Raw genomic sequence first — 21346 nt, 5'->3', positions numbered from 1 at the left:
GGGTGCATCATGAGGTCAGGAGATTAAGACCATCCTGGCCAACGTGGTGAAACCCCATCTCTACTAAAATACAAAAAATGAGCCGGGCGTGGTGGCGTGGGCCTGTAGTCTCAGCTACTCAGGAGACTGAGGCAGCAGATTCGCTTGAACCTGGGAGGCGGAAGTTGCAGTGAGCTGAGATCAAGCCACTGCACTCCAGCATGGCAACAGAGCAAGACTCAGTCTCAAAGAAAAAAAAAAAAAGTTCACAGCAGCTTTATTCAAATAGCCAAAACCTGAAAACAACTCAGGTTGTCCATCAGTAAGAGACTGGATCAACTGTGGTGTAATCATACAGTGGAATAAGCTCAGTAATAAAAATGATACCAAACAACATAGATGGATTCCAAAAAGCTACGCTGAGTGAAAGAAGCCTTACACAAAAGAGTATACACTATGAGATTCCATCTACACAAAATCCCAGAACAGGCAAAACTAACCCATGGCAGAAAAAACGTCCCTGAAGCCACTGCCTCCGGAGATATGGGGTGGGGACTGACATGAAAGAGGCATGGGAGAACTTTCTGGAGTAAAGACTTCAGATGTTGACAGCGGCTTGAGTTACACATTGTACTGCATGTACATTTTATATTCAAAGAAAAAACTGTAAACACAACGAACTTCAGTTAATCATGTGCATACTTAAGTATTCCAGAGGAAGTACTGATGTCTACATTATTTTAAAATGCCTTAAAAACTGGATTAATGGATTAATACTTGCTTTACTACCTAATAAAGTAAATAATAAAATGTTAACTGTAAAATCTAAGTAGTGGGTATATGAATATATAAATTTTTTTCCACGTTAGTTGTATGCTGAAAATTTTCATGACAAAATGTTAGAAAAAAATGTTACTTCAAATTCACATATTCCTAATTTTTAAAAGTGGCAATTTTATGTACTTAAAATTTACAACTATAACAAATTAAGAATAGGGTCTTATTTCTCTCATGAAATTCCTGAATGAGTGACAAAATATAAAACATCATTCTCTACCTGAGCCTACGGCTTTACTTCTTGATTTCTTGCCATGAGACATCTTCCCTTTTTTCTGAGTTTTCTACAAAAAAAAAAAAAGCATTAAGGTTTTAAGAAGTTTTCTTTCTCTTAAAACATAAGGATTAAGACTGTTACCAAACTGTCATTCAATATTTTAGCTGGGCATAGTGGCTCATGCCTGTAATCCCAGCACTTTGGGAGGCTGAGGTAGGCAGATCACTTGAGGTCAGGAGTTCCAGACCAGCCTGGCCAACATGGTAAAACCCCACCTCTACTAAAAATACAAAAATTGCCAGGGTGTGGTCGCACATGCCTGTAGTCCCAGCTACTGGGGAGGCTGAAGCAGAAGAACTGCTTGAACCTGGGGGGAGTCAGAGGTTGCAGTGAGCTGAAATTGCACCACTGCACTCCAGCCTGGGTGACAGAGCGAGACTCCACCTCAAGAAAAAAAAAACACTTTAGCTACAATTCTCATTTAGTTCTAAAACAGATTAGTTATATAAATTATCTACATTAATATAAGGAAGCATTGCAAACAAAACCATCACAAAATAAGAGCAAATAAAACTTTCAGTTGACTTATAACAATTGTTGCCTTGATGGAAAAGTTGAACTTTTATTACTTAGGATAACAACATGTGGAATCAGCTCAAATTTCTGTTCCAGCTACGGTGAAGTAACAGCTTCCAAACTAGCTCGCTTGCCATAAACAACCATAAAATGGGGGAAAAGGGGTGGCAATTTTATTCAGGCATTGGACAACAGGCAATACAAGACTGAGTTCCAGGAGAAAGGGGAAACTTGGAAGGTGAACCCTATGACTACCATGCCCACTCCACACACACAGAGTTTCTAAATGGGGTATAGTGAGCTGAAGTCTAAGCAGGACATGACAATCCTACCCAGCTGAGAGGCACTTGGAATAAGCTGCTCAGGAGAGCACAGGTGCCTGTGGAGCGGGGGTCCTAAGAGGCCTTGTCTAAGTACTGCCCACGTGCCGGGTGAGACCACATAAAGCCTACCAGAAAACGCTATCATGAGGATAACAACATAGTTGATAATGAAGGACAAGCAGCATTGGGGGCACAGGACAAGGTAAATGTACATGGGAAAGAGACAACTCACGGCTCATCAGAAACCATGGCGACCAGAAGACAACAGAATGGTATAAAGAGCTAGGGAATAAATCTGTCAACTCAGAATTCCACAGCCAGTGAAATATCCTTCAAAAACAGAGTTGAAATAAAAACACTTCCAGATAAACAAAATCTGAGAGAATTTGTCACCAGCAGACCTGCCATGAAAGAAATGCTAGAAGATATTCTGTAGGCTGATGGAAAAAGATAACAAATGGAAACTAGTATCTATAGGCAGGCAATCAGTGAACTGGAGAGAGGAACTGGTAGAAGACTACAGAGCTGCTGCTTCTCATATTTTTTTTAAAAAAACAACTCTTTCAAGCAGAAATGACAATACTGTAAGGTTAGATTTGTAACACAGAAGTAAAACACGACAAAACAGCCCAGAGGATGGGGATGGATAAATGGAATTACACATAATATTGTTACGTAATCACATTTATGTAGTGGAAGGTAGTTAATTGTCAAGTAGAATGCATGAAGTGATAACACACTGATTCTAAATAGACTTTGCTAATTTAAGGATGTACATTTTTAACCCAGGAGCAACCACTGAAACAAATTTAAAAAGGTATAGCTAAGGAGTCAATAGAGAAAATAAAATGGAATACAAAAACAACATTCAACTAATCCAAAATGAGTTCTAAGAGAGAGAGAAAACAGGAGCAAATGGAAAACAGAGTATGGTAGATGTGAACCTCACCATATTTAAAATTACATCAAAAGTCAATGGACTTTTAGCAGAAGTTAAAAAAAATACCTCCTCTAAGTAACTGATAGATCAAGCAGACCATCCCCCATCACCAAAAACAAGAGTAAGGAGACAAAATCTCTGAACTACACTTGACCTCAACTGACATTTACAGAACACAACTGCAAATTCAAGTGCACATGGGATGTTCACCAAGACAGATCAACAACAGAGATCATAGTTTGGTTCAATTTGTGTAAAGACAGGAAATAAAAATAAGAATATACATTCGTATTTGTTTACATGTACAAAAGGAAATTTGAAGGATATATAAGAAAGTATAAGGTTACCTGTGTGTATGTTTAGCAGGTGGAAAGGTGAAGAAGACAGGGTAGCAGGGACAACTTACTATACTTCAAAAAGTTTTCAAACATGAGCATAAATTATTTATTCAAGTTAGCCCAAGTGAATTAATCACATATTAAGAACTTGACCAAAAGATATTATATGTCAAGAATTTTAGAACCAATAAGACCCAGAATTCTTTGTTTTTTGAGACTGAGTCTCACTCTATTGCCCAGTATAGTGGCACGGTCTCAGCTCACTCCAACCTCTGCCTCCTGGGTTCAAGTTGATTCTCCTGCTACAATCTTCTGAGTAGCAAGGATTACAGGCATGCACCACCACACCCGGCTAAATTTTGTATTTTTAGTAAAGACGGGGTTTTGCCATGTTGGCCAGGCTGGTCTCAAACTCCTGACCTCAGGTGATCCGCATGCCTTGGCCTCCCAAAGTGGTAGGATTACAGGCATGAGCCACCGCGTCTGGCCTAAGACCCAGAATTCTTATCAGCAGTTTTTTTTCTAAGGAAATGATCTAAGGAATGCATGAATATTTAGCTACAACTAAATTCATCAAAGCACTTATAATTTTTTAAATAGCCATTCTTCATTAGTAAGAGATTAACTATGGCATGTCATGAACGGAATGTTACGCATTGTTGAATACTTAATAACAAGTATATGGTCTCAGGGTAATTAAAGCTCACTGAAACGACTGAACAGCATAGACCAAAAAACATGGTTATTTTGGGTTATGGAATCATAGGTGATTTTATCTTCTTTTCCATATCTTCTAGTTTTTGTGTGTGTGTTTTTTTTTAAAGACGGAGTCTTGCTCTGTCACCCAGGCTCGAGCGCAATGGTGCAATCTCAGCTCACTGCAACCTCTGCCTCCTGGACTCAAGCGATTCTCCTGCCTCAGCCTCCTGAGTAGCTAGGATTACAGGCATGCGCCACTGCATCCAGCTAATTTTTGTACTTTTAGTAGAGATGGGGCTTCACCACGCTGCCCAGGCTGGTCTTGAACTCCTGACCTCAGGTCTCCCAAAGTGCTGGGATTACAGGCGTGAGCCACTGCACCCGGCCATACCATCTAGATTTTCTAAAACAAACATTTTTATTACATTAAGGAAAATATAAAATTTATCTTTGAAAAGATATGAAGGAAAGAGAAAATGCTTCATTTTCTTTCCCAAAATTTTTCAATAAACCTTTTTTGCTCTCCTTGGGGATGGCTGACATTCTTACCGATTGACTTTCTATTGCCAAGTTCTCTTTTTCAACAGAGGGCTGGGCACTAAGGGGTCCTGTCTTTGTAGAAGTGACCGACTCAGCTGGTTTCTCTGAAAGTTCTGAAGATGCTGTGGTTGGAATAATCTCATGACGCTGTGTATTTGTTTTCTCTGCTGATTTAACTTTTCTTCTTGTATCACTTCCTTCAGTGCTTTCAGAGTCATCACTAATGGGCTTGAGCTTTCTTCCTGGCTGTGTAAAAGAAAAAAACAGCACTACTTATTTAGAAAATAGAAATGCTCATGATTCTTACTGTAATAGTAGAAAACCATATATACAGTCCACATTACTCACTTCTAAACTGAACATAATAGGAAGACAGCAACATAATTAATGGATAGGACAGGAAACCTAAATCAAAGGTTACGATAAACACTCCCAACAATTCACTCTGCCTTTTAAAATCACGACCTAACCACAGTACAAGAATGCTATGAAAATTGACAAAGTACATAGAGATGTGAGACCTCTTTAATGAAAAACACTTCAGATACAAAAATATTTTGTTTTTTACTATAAAGTATATTCTAAAAATAGAACTTTATTGGTTCTATTTAAATGGTTATTTTGGGTTATGGAATCATAGGTGATTTTATCTTCTTTTCCATATACGGAATATTTTCTCTATTTGCAGTCAATCTAAAGAGGAAATGAAATATTTCATAGAACATTTTCTCTATTTGAATCCAATCAAACTGTAATATATTACAAATTAAAATAGAAGAGCGAATACTCCTACATACCTTTTTTGCAGTCATTTTTACAGATTCCATTTCACTTGCGTCATCTCCAGAAGTGTCTGAACTGTAAAAAGTACAAGTCACCAATATCTTGTACACATTCCATTTATATTCGCATGTCTTCTCTAACTTGCTCATCCAACACGAAAACAGACTCAATTTAATGAGGAAATATCCTACTTGTCACATACAAGCCTGCCATGTTCCCAGGTTTACTGCTGCCTCCCACATCGTCCCATACCCGGGCCACATGAGTTTATCCCAGACAAGCAAGTAACCTGTTCCATTGCTGCAGCACCTGTGGTGATGTCTGAGAACTGCACTTTTCTCCAAGTTACCAGTCCCAGGCATATGGGCCATCATTTGTACTAAAAGCTAATCCACTAGGCCCATCCTTAGGTGATAGAAAAGGGAACACCTTTTATCCTTTAAAAAGGAAAAAAATAGTCCTAACTTCAGATGGGATATGAAAATTCATCTTTTCATTCTGTTCAATACAACAAATTTATTTAACACCAACCTCAAAATACAAAGTACAGTGAATAAAATTACTTTAAAATTGAGAGGTTTTCCTTCAAAGGGTTCACTGTCTAGCAGGAAGGCCAAAGATAGTGCAGAGTGATGACCTGGCAAGCACCTGACAGAGAAGATGATGTGGAGACACAGCTTGGGTATTAGGAAAGGCATCACAGTTATGACACTTGGCGGTGACCGGTAAAAAACTTTTTTCAGGAAAACAAGTGTGGAGAAGGACATTTAAAGCAGATGGAAAAGTTAATGTAAAAGCATGGTGGTGTAAAACAGCCCGGCACGTTCAAGAAACGTGTAACAGAGCACGGATAAAATGTATTTTCTAAGAGAAGATAACAAACGCTCGGGAAAAGCCAAAGGCTATGACTGAAGGGCTGCAGGGTACCCACATAGGCATGCTGCACGGATCTCCTATGGTCAGCGCCAGCCTCCAGCTGCAGTGTCTTCTAGATCCACTGCAGCACCTTCTGGATCCACTGCAGCATCTGGGCAGAGGCTACTGCTGTGGGCAGTCTTTAGCCAACAAGTAAGTACAGCAAGGGTCTGGGGCCTCAACGTTTCTGCCTGATACAGGCCAGGCCTCCTTTTTAACAGTCCTCACTCTTCCAGAGCTCTGCAGTGGCTTGTTCAGAACTGTAGGCACTGCAGTGCAATTTGAGACCATCTCTGCCCCATCCTGCTTCTTCCAACTTTACCCTTCACAGATATCACTAATAAACCCCTTCCATTCCTAACTGCCTCAGTGTCTACTCACCCAAGGATCTAAACTGGCATGGGGGCCCTCTATGCCATGCATACAGGCAAAGGGGAGCCCTAACAGGAGGTGGACGTAGGAGTAAGACGGGACTGGGGTTTCAAAAGATCACTCTGGAAGGTGTATGGGAAGGTAGGCCAGAGGAAGCTGGCACGAGAGATAAGGACACCAGACAGGAAACTACCGCAGGAATGCTGGTAAAAGTGAAGTCCCCAAACCATGGCAGCCACAGGGAGGTGGCAGAGGTGCGGAAAGGAAAAATGGATTCTCAAGGTAGTCACAGGCCAGAAAAATAGGACTGGCCAGACAGAACATACCAGGACTGATTCCCAGATTGCTGGATTGGAGGGAACTGGGTGAATGGCAAGACTATTAATCTAGAGAATACCAAAGGAGTTCACTGACACTAGATGAGAAGGAAAAGGAGCTCAGTTTTGCCTTTGTTGAGTGAGGTGCCTATGGGCATCTAGAGAAATACGGCCAATGTGCAAGACATCTTGGAACTCAGGAGAGGGTCTGGACAACAGACAAACTTGAGAAACAGTGGCACACAGGTAGTTAAAACCATGAGCGTGAACTGGGGTTGGATGGAGAAGAGAGGGCCACAGAAGAGAGGGCTGAGAACAGAATTGTCTACACATAAAGAAAAACAAACAGGAGAGGAAACAGCCAGGAGCAGGATGGTGAACAGAGGGCTCCACTGATTGTCCCCGCAGGAACACCAAGTTTGACAACTATCTACACAAAGGGAGCACCTTCACAGGAAACAGAAGTCAGCTGAGTACACACAGTGCCTGTTTTTGACTTCCTATCGCTGAAAGAGGCACTGAAGAGGGTAGGAAAGAGTCTACAATCGCTGACGCTACCCCTTCCCCATCTCCGACAGTGGCTGCATGGCAGAGAATCTGTGCTCTTAGAGGGAGAGTGCAGTGATTTTGAAGCTTTGCTTTGAAATCAGCGCTGTCCTGTAACAGTGGAAAGCAGAACCAGGCTGAACTAAACTGATGATCACACACGGAGGGAGCATTTGGACTAGTCCCGGTGTGAGGGGAATTGCCCATCTTGGCAGGGGGAGGTAGAGCTCTGACAAGCCTTGCCACTGTGGGTTCAAGTTCTCTGGGGCCCCACGTGAGCCTGAGGGTCAGTCTAGGCCACAAGGATGGCAACTCCTAGTGCTGAGCTGGGCTTGGAGCCAGCGGACTGTGGGGGCATGAGACCTACTGAGACACCAACCAGTGTGGCTAAGGGTGTGCTGGCATCACCCCTCTCCTAGGCACAGGCAGCACAGCCCATGGCTCCAAAAGAGACCTCTTTCTTCTGCAAGAGGAGAGGAGAGAGAAGAGTGGAGAGGACTTTGTTTTCCATCTTGGATACCAGTTCAGCCACAGTAGCACAGGGCACCAGTCAGGGTCATGAGACCCCCTAATGCAGATCACAACACCTAAGTCCCTTCAAATATCTGGAAAGCCTTCCCAAAAAGGATGGATCCAAACAAGCCCAGACTCCAATGACTACAATAAATACCTGACTCTTCAATGTCCAGACACTGATAAACATCCATAAGCATCAAGACCATCCAGTAAAACATGACCTCATCAAATGAACTAAATAAGGCACCAGGGACCAATACTGGGGAAACAGCAGATACGTGACCCTCTAGACAGAGAATTCAAAATAGCTGTTTTGAGGAAACTCAAAGAAATTCAAGATAACACAGAGAAGGAATTCAGAATTCTATCAGATCACTTTAACAAAGAATTGAAATAATTTTTAAAAATCAAGCAGAAATTCAGTAGTTGAAAAATGTAGCTGACATACTAAAGAATACATTAGAGTCTCTTAATAGCAGAATCTATCAAGCAGAAGAATTAGTGAGCTTGAAGACAGGCTATTTGAAAATACAGAGGAAAGAAAAGAAAAAAGAAAAAGCAGTCATGAAGCATGCCTACAGGATCTAGAAAAAAGCTTCAAAAGGGCAAATCAAAGAGTTACTGGCCTTAAAGAAAGGTAGAGAAAGGGGGGTAGAAAGTTTATTCAAAAAGGTAGTAACAGAGAACTTCCTAAACCAAGAGAAAGGTATCAATATTCAAGTACAAGAAGGTTATACAACCAACACCAAGCAGCTTTAACCCAAAGAAGACTACCTCAAGGCATTTAATAATAAAACACCCAAAGGTCAAAGATAAGGAATCTAAAAGCAGCAAGAGAAAAGAAACACATAACTTAGAATGGAGCTCCAATATGTCTCGCAGCAGACTTTTCAGTGGACACCTTACAGGCCAGGAGAGAGTGGCATGATATATTTAAAGTGTTGGAGGAAAAAAACTTGTACCCTAGAAGAATATATCTGGTGAAAATATCCTTCAAACATGAAAAAGAAATAAAGACTTTTCCAAACAAAAGCTGAGAAATTTTATCAACTCCAGACCCATCCCAAAAGAAATGTTAAAGGGAGTAATTCAAGCAGAAAGAAAAGGACATTAATGAGCAGTATAAATCATCCGAAGGTATAAAACTCACTGGTAATATTAAGTACACGGAAAAAGATAACACTGTAGCTGATGTGTGCAAACTACTCTCATTGTAAGTAGAAAGACTAAAAGATGAACCAATCAAAAATAACAACTTTTCAAAACATAAACAGTACAATAAAAGTAAAAACAAAAAGTTAAAAAGTGGAGGAGCAAAGTGAAAGTGTAGAGTTTTTATTAGTTTTTTTTTGCTTGTTTATGAAAGCAGGGTTAAGTTGTTAACGGCATAAAATAATGGGTTATATGGCAGTACCTGTTAGCCTCATGGTAACCTCAAATAAAAAATACAACAAATACATAAAAAGACCAAGAAATCACACTGCCAGAGAAAATCACCTTTACTAAAAGCAAGACAGGAAGGAAGGAAGAGAGGGCCACAAAACAATCAGAAAACAAATAATAAAATGGCATGAGTAAGTCCCTGCTTAGCAATAATAACACTGAATGTAAATGGACTAAACTCTCCAATCAAAAGACATAGAGTGGCTGGATTGGGGGGGAAAAAAAGACCCAATGATTTGTTGCCTACAAGAAACACATTTCATCTATAAAGATACACACAGACTGAAAATAAAGGTACGGAAAAAGATATTCCATGTCAATGGAAAACAAAAAAAGGGCAGAATAGCTATACTTATTTCAGACAAACTAGATTTTGAGACAGAAACTGTAAGAAGAGACAAAGAAGGTCACTACGTAATGACAAAAGGGGTCAAATTCAGCAAGAGGATACAACAATTTTAAATATACATGCACCCGGAACACCCAGATGAAGCTAATATTATTAGAGCTAAAGGGAGAGACAGACCCCAATACATTAGCTGGAGATTTCAACACCCCACTTTCAGCACTGGAGAGATCTTCCAGACAGAAGATCAATAAAGAAACAGCAGACTTAATCTGCACAGTAGACCAAATGGACCTAACAGATATTTATAGAACATTTCATCCAACAGCTTCAGAATACACATTCTTTTCGTCAGCATATGGATCATTCTCAAGTACAGACCATGTGATGGGTCACAAAACAAGTCTTAAAACATTTTTAAAAAACTGAAATATCAAGTATCTTCTCTGTGGAATAAAACTAGAAATCAATAACAAGAAGAATTTTGGAAGTTATACAAACACACAGAGAAAAAGTGTTAATGAAGGACCAGTGGGTCAATTAAGAGATTAAGAAGGAAGCTGAACAATTTCTTGAGACAAATGATAATGGAAACACAACATACCAAAACCTATGGGATACCACAAAAGCAGTACTAAGAGGGAAGTTTACAGCTGTAAGTGCTTACATCAAAAAAGAAAATCTTTAAATAAATAACCTAATGATGCATCTTAAAGAACTAGAAAAGCAAGAACAAACCAAATCCAAAACTAATAAAGATCAGCTTTTACAAATAAATCTATAAATTTACCTCAACCCAATAAAGATTGTAACTTTGCTTTTAACTTAACAAGTAGCTCTTAAAAGTCATTTAAAAAAATGAGAAAAGCTGCATTTATACCTCAGAAGAATAGAAAAGATCAAGGATTTTAATACAAATCATACAAGTTCTAAAAGAAAACATGAAGGGAGACATCTTCCTAACTATGACTCAAAATCCCTAAACGCTGAGTGATAAATATATCACTGCATCTAAATAAAACTAAACATTTTCTATGTTGGAAAAAAAAACACCACCATTAGGTGTTTTGTCAAAAGACAGATGAACCAGTTAAAAAAAAAAAAAAAAACTGTAACATAGGGCTAATCTCACTAATGTTTAAATGAAGTCATGAAGAAAATGACCAACATCAACTAAAGTAAAAAGGATATAAACAGTTTGCAGAAAGACAAATTTAAGAGCTTTTAAATGATTGCTGCTCAATCATTCCTAAGAAGAATACAAATTAGAACTAGGCTGGGATAGCATTTTTGACCTATCACATTGGCAGAAATCCAAGTTTGATCTCACTTTGGTGGCAATGTGGCAATAACTATAAAAATGACAAACACACATTTCATTTGACTCAGAATTTCACTTTTATGACTATATCCTATAGATACACAAGCACAAGTGTGAAATGGCACTCCCAGTGGCACTGGGAGTGAGAGTACAGACTGGAAACAGCCTGATTGCCCATTCATACAGGACTGGATAATCACACTAAGGAACACTCAGGCTGTGGAAAGGGTAGAAGAATGAGAAAGCTCCATGTGTACTGACATGTAAAGATCTCTAAGATATAGTAAGTGAAAAAAGCTAGGTAGAACCTATGCTGCCTTTTGTACACAAAAAAGGGGTTAAAATGTATTTCATATTTACTTTTATATGCACCAAGAAATTCTGGAAGGACATATGAGAAAATAATAAGGGAGAGGGAAGAAGTGGGTTCTAGGAGCTAGATGGATAGTAGACATGATATGAGGACTTACTATACACCTTTTTATATTTTTAAACCATGTGAATGTTTACTCAAAGCATTCCTCTTTAAAAATTACATTCACCACTGTTTAGAGTGCATGTTTTCCAAATGTATGACTTCTATTGATTTTCAGTAACATATAAAACTGGAGTCAGCCAGGAGCGGTGGTTAACACCTGTAATCCTAGCACTTTGGGAGGCCAAGGTGCACAGATCACGAGATCAGATCAAGACCATCCTGGCCAACATGGTGAAACCCCATCTCTACTAAAAAATACAAAAATTAGCTGGGCATGGTGGCACGCGCCTGTAGTCCAAACTACTCAAGAGGCTGAGGCAGAAGAATTGCTTGAACCGAGGAGGCGGAGGTTGCAGTGAGCCGAGACAGCGCCACTGCACTCCAGCCTGGTGACAGAGTGAGTCTCCAAAATAACCAAGTACTACAAAACTTCTCTAGTATAAACAATCTCAAAATGACTTCTCAGATTTCTGCCCAACTGGCATATTTGTTTTAAAACTGCAGTTTTGGCTGGGCGCGGTGGCTAACGTCTGTAATCCCAGCACTTTGGGAGGCCAAGGTGGGCGGATCATGAGGTCAGGAGATCGAGACCAGCCTGGGTAACATGGTGAAACCAGTCTCTACTAAAAATACAAAAAAATTAGCTGGGCGTGGTGGTGGGCGCCTATAGTCCCAGCCACTCGGGAGGCTGAGGCAGGAGAATGGCGTGAACCTGGGAGGCGGGGCTTGCAGCGAGCCCAGATCACGCCACTGCACTCCAGCGTGGGAGTCAGAGCAAGATTCCATCTCAAAAAAACAAATAAATAAACAAACACTGCACTTTTGATACTTGCTAAATACATTTAGTAACTAGAACTGACCTATTACCCAATAGAGGTCCATAAGTCAAAGAGCTGCTCTAGATAACAACTTAAAATGAGTACTAGTTATCGAAGCGTTCTGCATTATATAATTTGCTCCCAAGTTTTCTCTATGAAATCATTTTTATAGAGATTTTCCTGACCTATATGTTCACATAAATCTGAAAGACTCAAACCAATGCACCTGAGGGACAACGCATCTGAAACAGGCTTTGTATTGCTTTGTAATTATCACCTACCATATACAAGGAAACATCTCATTTGTGATAATTAAGAGAATCTGTAAATGAAAGAGACCTCCCAAAAATCACCTAAAATTTTATGCTCATAAAATCTTTCCCTACTTTCTTATTTGACTCAAAGCTAAATTATCTTCCTAGGCATGATTTCTAGGATAATCAGGTGTGAATTCTGTCAGTTATCACAGCTATTATAATTATCGTAAGTAATTGTCAATTATTAATAAAATTTTTATGCCTCAGTTCTCTTGAGAAAAAGCGTAACAAGTTGGCTCAAAGTATCTTAAAATGCTTTCTTTTTATTAGCTTCTATCTCAGAAATCCCATTAACCATGAATAAACAATTGCTTGAAATATACCAGTACCTTATTTTTGCTTCTTTTCCTGGAGGAGTTGAAGGGATAGACAGTCCACAAAGTTTGGAGAATTCTTCTTCATCAGCATATATAGCTGTGCTATGTAAAGGAGGATCTTTCAAAAGACAAAAAAGAAGACAACTTTAAAAGTCTGGCTATTTGGGCAATACTGAAGTTTATTCCCTTACAATGGAGTACAAAACAATCTTTGTTCAACTAACAAAATCAAAATCAATTAAACAGGCCACTTCCCAAATGTTTTTGATCTCACACCTCAACAATAAAAATGTTAAACCCTATCACCAACAAACACATGAATATTTATGAATAATAAACCTTTATTACCGCACTTATATGGAATTATTTTTGGTGTTTGAAACAGGGCCTCACGCTGTTGCCCAGGCTGGAATGCAGTAGTGTGATCTCAGCTCACTGCAGCCTGGAACACCTAAGCTCAAGTGATCCTCCTGCCTCAGCCTCCTGAATAGCTGGGCCTACAGGCACATGCCACCATGCCCAGGTAATTTTTAAATTATTTGTAGAGACAGGGTCTCACTATGTTGCCCAGGTTGGGGAAATTTTAATGAGATAAAAATATAAATCGGAAATCTAACATTTTCTTTCCTCATCCCTGTCAGGTGTCATACACTCTGCATTAGAAACCACTGCATTAAACTATAAACTCTACAGGCCTCGAGAGGTCACCTCACAAAGTGCCCTGCATATAGCGGGCACAGAGTATTTTTTAATGAAAAGCCCTTTGGGGAGATTCCAGGCCGCCCTTCAACTTAAAGCCTTTTGGGGAGATTCCAGGCCTCCCTTCAACTTAAAAAGGAAATTCTGGCTGGGCACGGTGGGTCACACCTGTAATCCCAGCACTTTGGGAGGCTGAGACAGGTGGACCACCTGAGGTCAGGAGTTCAACACCAGCCTGGCCAATATGGCAAAGCCCCATCTCTACTAAAAAATACAAAAATTAGCCAGGCGTGGTGTGGAGGGGAGGGGAGCGCCTGGAATCCCAGCCACTCGGGACGCTGAGGCAGGGAGAATTGCTTGAACCCAGGAGATGGAGGTTGCAGTGAGCCGAGATCACGCCGCTGCAGTTCAGCCTAGGTAAGAGAGCAAGTCTTTGCCTCATAAAAAAAAAAAAAATATTCTGACTCAGGCTACCTTAAAGACATTATGCTAAATGAAATAAGCCAGTTACCAAAGAACCAACTATTGTATGCTTCCTTTTACATCAGATTCCTAGAAAGCAAAATGATGGTTGCCAGGAGTTGAGGGGAGGGGAGAACGGGAAGTTGTTTAATAGATAGAGCGTTTCAGTTAGGAAAGATGAAAAAGTTCTGGAGACGGATGGTGATGATGCTTGCACAACAATGTGAATGTATTTATCTGCTACAGAGTTAACACACTTAAAAAAGGTTAAAATGGTAAACTATATTTTACCACCCATATCCCCCACCAATACACTCACACCCACAATGAGGTGCTGGGATGGCTAGAATAAAAAATTCAGTAAGTTTCGGTGAAGCTGTGCAGAAACAACAACTCTCATACACTGCCGTGGAATTATAAAGTCATGTAGCTGCTTTGTAAAACAGTTCCTTAAAAAGTTATAAATAGAATTACCATAGGACTCAGCAATTCTGCTCCCACTATATGCCCAAGAGAAGTGAAAAAAGCCCACACAAAAACTCATACACAAATGTTCACAGCAGCATTATTCATAGTGGCCAAAAAATAGAAACCACCTAAATGTAACTGATAAATGGATAACAAGTTGTGGTATATTCAAACAATGGAGTATTGCTGAGCTATAAAAACGTGTAGGAATGAAGTAGATACACACTACAACATGGACAAACCCTAAAAACACAAACTAAGTAAAAGAAGCCAGTCACAAAGGACCAGAGTCTAGGATTCCACTGATATGTACAGAAATGGTAAATCTGTAGAGACAGGAAGGAGATTCATGGCTGCCAGGGGCTTGAAGGAAGGGGGAAGAGGGAGTGACCACTCATGGGTACAGGGTTCTCTACAGGATGATAACAATTTTCTGGAATTAGATAATGCAGACAGTTGTACAACCTTGTGAATAAACTAAAAACCAATGATGTGTACACTTTAAAAGGGTGAATTTTATGATGTGAATTCATTTCCATTTTTTAAATTATGGGGTTTTAGGTTCAGATCTTTTAGATTTACATTTTAGACAAATAGGACATTTTTATCAAGTCATAATAAAAGACATTATTCTGGTGAATATATTTCACCTTATAAAATGTATAATATTTTCTTTTATTAACAAAAAATTAAACCAAAGCCTTCAAAATTTTCTTAAAACTTATTCCAGCAAAAATGCCTGACTACTACAGTTCTAGATGTGGGGGCACATGGCATTTTCTCTGTCATTCCTGGCCTCTGAAGTGCCCAGTGACACAAGCAGCTCACCCTGACAACTCACACACTCCTGGCCAGCCAGGTACTGACCTTTTACCTCATACTCCAAGGAACACAGGTGAAGCTCTCCCACTGGCTCTCCCGAAGTATCCCCTGCCTCCATGAGTTTAGGACAAAGGAAAATGACCCATACTCTTCTCCTCCCTAAATTAATGGCTCTATCAAATGTTAGAATGAAGTGAGAAATGTATTCTATGTTCCTCCTGTTAGAGAGTACTATAGTAAGTGTCCCTCATGTGACTGGATTGTTAACGAATACCACTAGAAGAGTGCCACCACTTTGATAATGTTCTTAGTTTCAATGTACCTAGACGTGAGAAAAATTAATTCAAATTATCAAGTACTCCCCTGAGAATATTATATTTACATGCAGGCAACTAATTTTTATATTTGAAGATATTTCTATTTTTTATTATATCTGGCCTAAATGTTGTTGCTTTAGAGTTATGTTAGGATAAAGATTTAAAGTACTAACCAAAGGTCTCATCAGGTTCTTCATCTTTCTCATTTTCACCCAGCCTGCCAATGCTTGAGACATCAGAATTATCAGGAAAGTCGAACACGTCAATAGGCTTGCACTTTTGACCAGTTTTCTAAAAGTGAATAAAGTTGAAGTTATTGAGTTGGCTCTCACAAAGAACAACAGGCTGATTTATGCAGCAAGAATATTCTTGTAATCACTGCTGCCTAAGGAAGCAATCCTTAAGCATGGGGTGATGGATTCACTACCTACCCCGATTGGGTCATTATACAACATAGACATGTATGGCAAGATCACATCATACCCCACAAATGTGTACAATTACAATGTTTCAGGTGAAATAAAAAGAAGCAAGCTAACACTTTTTGGGGACACAGACTCTTTTGATAACCTAAGGCAAGGATTGGCAAACTTTTTCTATAAAGGACCAGAAAGTAAATTATTTTAGGCTTTGCAGGCTATAAGATTTCTCTTTTGACTACTAACTCAATCACTGTCATGTGAATGATGACAGTAACCACACAGAAAAGAATGAGCATGGCTGTGTTCCAATACAATTTGACTTTTGAACACTGTAATTTGAATTTAATATCCTGTTCACATGTTATGACATAGTCTTTTCATTTTATTTCAACCATTAAAAGATGTAAACACCATTCTTAGCTCGCAGGGATATACAAAAACAGGTGGCAGGCTAGATTTGGCCCATGGACCAGTTTGCCGACACCTCTGACCTAGGGAAAGTGATGGGTCCTATCTCCGGAAATATGCCCATATACCCAAAAGTTCATAAACAGTTTTAAGGGTACACATGGGTTAAAAACTCCTAAAGGACACCAGGGTTTACAGTTCAATATACTGATACGCCCATGAAGTCTGCTACCCCAAAACTAATGAAACATGAAAACATATATAAAATGAGAAAAACTTTCATGGTAGTTCCAGAAAATGTGGAAGGGTAGTATTAACAGATACGAAAATAAGAAAATTCTGGCAAGTATAAAGGAGGTAAAATAAAATTGGCAAACCATATACAAACTTGTCCATTCAGATGCCCCCAGTAAAAGAATCATTCCTGGAGTGCTTGTGGGTGGAATGCAAAGAGAGCTGGCAGGTCTTCCAGCCCCTCCCAAGGCATAGGGGGCCTCCACCACATGTAAGGCACTGCCTTGCAGAGGGAAGGACAGGAAAGCTGAATCCATTCCAGGCACTCTGGGCTTCCAGCTAAGGCTGGAGCTTAGATAAATCCCTCCGATGCACACCGGACTTTGGCTACCAATGGCAGGGGCAAAGCAGGACAGCTGAGAGAAACCCACCCAAAGAACCTGCGAAGTAATGCTGGGGTGGGAGCAGAGAGCTGAGCAAAATTCTGCAGGGGGATCCCAGGGTTTCCCAGAGGGGAAGAGAGCTATCCTATCCTCTTCAGGATGGGGTTAAGGACTATGCAGGACAAAGAAAGCCCAGGGCAGAACAAGCAGAAGTAACTCCTTCCAGGGTGCCTGGCACTGTCATACACTGTTAATGTGAGATTACGATGCCAATCACACAAGCCACTGGAAAAAATATTGGAATTAGCAATCAAGAATGTTAAAGAAATGTACACACTTTAACATACATTTATTCTGACTCTATTCTAAAAGTAAACTTGTAATGTGAACTAAGTGGAGTATCATGAAATTATAAACAATTCTTGAAAAGTACAATGAGAAATGGCTTTAAGTGAAAAAAGTTTACAGCATTGTACAATTTTTACATGAAGCCAATTATCTAAACGAAAATAAAACAAACCTAGGCTCAGAAATAAAGGAAATTCTAAAACATTAACAAAAGTCATTTTATCCACTATACTGGAAAAAGTGTGAGGAAAATGAACACACTTTTTCACTACAAGAAACACTGAACTTGCCAAGTGAAGTCTACAAAACTGAGGTACCCAAAAAATGTTATTTTGTACTGTCAATTTTGAGAAAACCACAACACAAAAAGATAACTTACATCTTTCATGGAATGTGTTCTTTCTAAAGTGTTCTTCGAACGTCTTGCACTATTAAACAGCAAAAAAACCCACAAGAGTTAGGAAATAGTTAAAATAACTGAGAAAACACCATAGTTATGATCCTTTCTACACATTTTTACCCCCCCCCAAAAAAAGAACCCATATTCCACAAATTTATTTTTTATAGGTCAAATCCTATCACCAATGTTATAAAATAACATACCTCTCCCCCTCAGAGACATGGAAAAGTTGGAATCCTGCTGTTAACTTTTTCCCTGAGGCCTTAATCAATCAGCAGTGATTGACTTTCTCTGCAGAGCTGAACAAAGGGGAGTTAGGATAATGCTAAGTCCGGACACCTGCTCCATCCTGTGCCTGGCTCCCGTACGTCCTTTTCCCATTTAATTCTAACAGTCCTATAAGGTAGAAGTGAATCCCATGTTACAGATGTATGCTTGCCCACAGCAACACGGAGCCAGGAGGGAGACAAGCCTGCATTAAAATTTACATCAGTTCAAATCCAGGGCCTGCCCTTGACCTCCCTTCACACTCTCAGTTGGGCCATAGCTTCAAATGATAAAGTTGTATATATATCTTCAACAAGCTTCAAGGAAACAGATGTAACAATGGTGACAAGAATAAAAACGGGAAATAACAGTGGCAGGAATTATATATTATTATTACTAATAATAGTGCCAGGAGTCAGTGAGTATGTACAGACTATCCTCCACCAACCAGGCATCATACAAGGGTACAGGAGGATACTCTGGAATAATACAGTACATAATTCCTGACTTTAAAATAATGCCATGCAGATTGTAGCCGTATTTTTCTCATTTGTAGATAGCAAAATCAGCTTAGTGAGTCTAAACCAATGTTTTAGTATCCTTTTATTTGATATCATTTCAAGCTCACAGAAAAGTTGCAAACATAGTACAAGGACCTTCTGTATGCCCTTTACTCATTTGGGGTGTGTGTGTGTGTGTGTGTGTGTGTGAGACTGGAGACACTGTGCACCTCCACCCCTAAATACCACAATATGTCTTTCCTAGGAGGGCATTATCCTGCATATTCATGGTACAATTTCTAAAATCAAGAAATTTAACATTGATACCATAATCTAATCTACAGTCTATACCTAAATCACATCAATTGTCTTATAATGTCCTTTTAAGATTGCCAGGCCAGCATTTTAAAAAAACAAAAAAAGGAAAATATAAAATGAAACATTGCACTGGATATACTATGTTCATAAGCCTTTTGTTTTGTTATGTGTGGATGTGTGCGCATGTGTGCTAAGTGTGATGTAAAACATCATTACTGTGAATCACAGTTTAAAAAAAAAAAGTTAGAAAACTGTTCAGAGCGGTGGTTCCCAAACTTGAGTGTCATCAACATTCTCAGCAGGGCTTGTGAAACAGGTTGCTTGGCACCACCCCAGGAGTGTATGATTCAGTCCCTCTGGGGTGTGGCCTGGGATTCTGCATTTCTAACAAGTTCATGATTTATTTACTTAATTCATGAAACCTAAGGAAGAAGGTAGGACAAGTATTGGTTTTATGGCAGTTTTATAGATGATGATTCCGGGGTTCCTAAAATTTAAGTGACTTATCAAGGGTCACAAAGCCAAGTAACAGAAACACAACAAAAACCAGACCACATAAATTTCTTCATCTAAACTCTTTGAGCTGTCTTGTCCTTTCTCGGGGGAAAAAAGGCTCCCGCCTGTAATCCCAGCGCTCTGAGAAGTCAAGGCGGGCGGATCATGAGGTCAGGAAATCCAGACCATCCTGGCCAACATGGTGAAACCCCATTTCTACTAAAAATACAAAAATGAGCTGGACGTGGTGGCTCACGCCTGTAATCCCAGCTACTCTGGAGGCTGAGGCAGGAGAATCGCTTGAACCTGGGAGGCGGAGATTGCGCCACTGCACTCCAGCCTGGGCGACACAGTGAAATTCCGTCTCAAAAAAAAAAAAAAAAAAAAATTCTGTTGTATGTGCATTAGAGTGTTTTGGGAGGAGGCATGAACAGATTTCATGAGTCTCAAACCCAAAAATGTTTTAAAAAATAAAATAAAATAAAGACAACAAAAACCACTAGCCTTTCGGATAAACTCTTTCCAGCTGATATTCAAGGCTGACATTCTTTTCTAATCCTCTTCTCCACTGGCCACAGGAGTCGGGTCTCGGTTTCCCCACCTAGCTGCGGTGTCCTGCTCCAGCTCTCCACCCTAACCCCGCATCTACCAGCACCACCTTCTCCAGGCAGCCTTCGCCGCCCGGGGGAACTCCTGTGCTCTTCAGACCGTCTGGGCGCGTACGGCTTTGTGCACGGTCTGCAGCAAGCCCAGACCCTTCCCGCCAGATCCAGGCCCGGCCTTGGATGGCCGTTGGCCAACGAATCAGCGGCCAGCATTCTAGAGCGCGTTTCGCAACCGACCAAACGCACGCTTGCTTTTGAAAAACAAAAACTGCTCCACCCATCCCGAAGGCGAGCGGGTGCTCCAGTCTGTGGTTTGCGGTACGAAAACACCAGGGTCTTCAAAATAAGAAAACTGATTCCCAGAGAGTAAACTCCACTAACATTAAAGTCTGGTAAATCGTAGGCAGTAAGTATTTGCTGAATATTTTGCTTCCAAGCCAGCACTTTGACACTCACTACTCTGGACGGCACTACTACCACCGCCCCCACAAAACGACACGACACTGGTTAACGTCTTCCCGCCCGCCGGGCAGTGTTAGGCCGACAGGCCCGTGCGGGTGGGAATCACTCTTATCCCCACTAGAAATCCCGACGAGAAAGCCGGGGACCCGGGCGATTGGCCACTCGGGCGAGCTCCACAGTGGAGCACGAATAGCGCCGCGAGGCGCAAACCGCGGCAGGCGAGGAAGCGATTCAAGCTGGTCTCCGTCCCCGCGCTCTGAGGGTCGGCAGTACTTACCTCTCAGGCCTGTGACGCCGCGACCGCCGATGCCTGCCCCGCGGAGCCATGTTGGTGCTCTCCGCTCCCGCGCGACTGAAAGCTCTCGCGCGACTGAAAGCTCCCGCCAAACCCCTCGCCGCTCCGAGCAGCCAATCCGGGCCGAGCACGCGCGCGTGCGCAGAACTTCCTGAGCGGCCCCAGGCTCCTCCCCGCCTTTGAGCGTGAGGGAAAACTGGGCCTGGCTATCACACCGCAACGGAACTGAAGTCCATGCCGCACAACCAGTTGCCGACGGTCCATGTCATGCCAAAGTTTTCCGGGCTTTCCTCCCACCCGCATCGCCAGTTTTCCAGAGCCCGAAAGCCCCGGAGCCACGTGGGACCGCCCCTTGTGGGTGGGGAAAGGGGAGGAGCTAGTGTCCTGGAGTCTGTGGGCAGGAAAGTGGGTGGGCGCAGACCGGCGTTCGCAGCTGTTGCCGCTGAGGCCGCAGTCGTCTTGATAGACCCACAGGATTTGGCTTCCAGCCCCTGCTGCCTTTA

At 40.9% G+C, this 21346-nt stretch overlaps 1 protein-coding gene across 2 annotated transcripts in view; it reads right to left on the bottom strand.

The window, feature by feature from the left end:
- Positions 1-20956, bottom strand: part of CENPU (centromere protein U) — a 43813-nt gene extending 22857 nt beyond the window's left edge. For both annotated transcript variants that reach the window (XM_011959549.1, XM_011959550.1), the window contains exons 1-7: positions 20826-20956; positions 17881-17929; positions 15880-15997; positions 12951-13056; positions 5247-5307; positions 4459-4695; positions 1037-1100 (exon numbers count right to left, since the gene is read on the bottom strand). In XM_011959549.1, coding sequence (XP_011814939.1) covers positions 1037-1100; positions 4459-4695; positions 5247-5307; positions 12951-13056; positions 15880-15997; positions 17881-17929; positions 20826-20875 — 685 coding nt within the window. In that variant the 5' untranslated portion in view covers positions 20876-20956. The remainder of the gene's footprint in view (positions 1-1036; positions 1101-4458; positions 4696-5246; positions 5308-12950; positions 13057-15879; positions 15998-17880; positions 17930-20825) is intronic.
- Positions 20957-21346: the final 390 nt, after the last annotated feature.

The sequence above is a fragment of the Colobus angolensis genome, unplaced genomic scaffold, assembly GCF_000951035.1.
Source record: "Colobus angolensis palliatus isolate OR3802 unplaced genomic scaffold, Cang.pa_1.0 Scaffold5, whole genome shotgun sequence".
In the NCBI taxonomy this organism is placed as follows: domain Eukaryota; kingdom Metazoa; phylum Chordata; class Mammalia; order Primates; family Cercopithecidae; genus Colobus; species Colobus angolensis.
The sequence above is the reverse complement of the archived record's forward strand: the minus strand, read 5'-3'. Positions and strand labels throughout refer to the sequence as shown.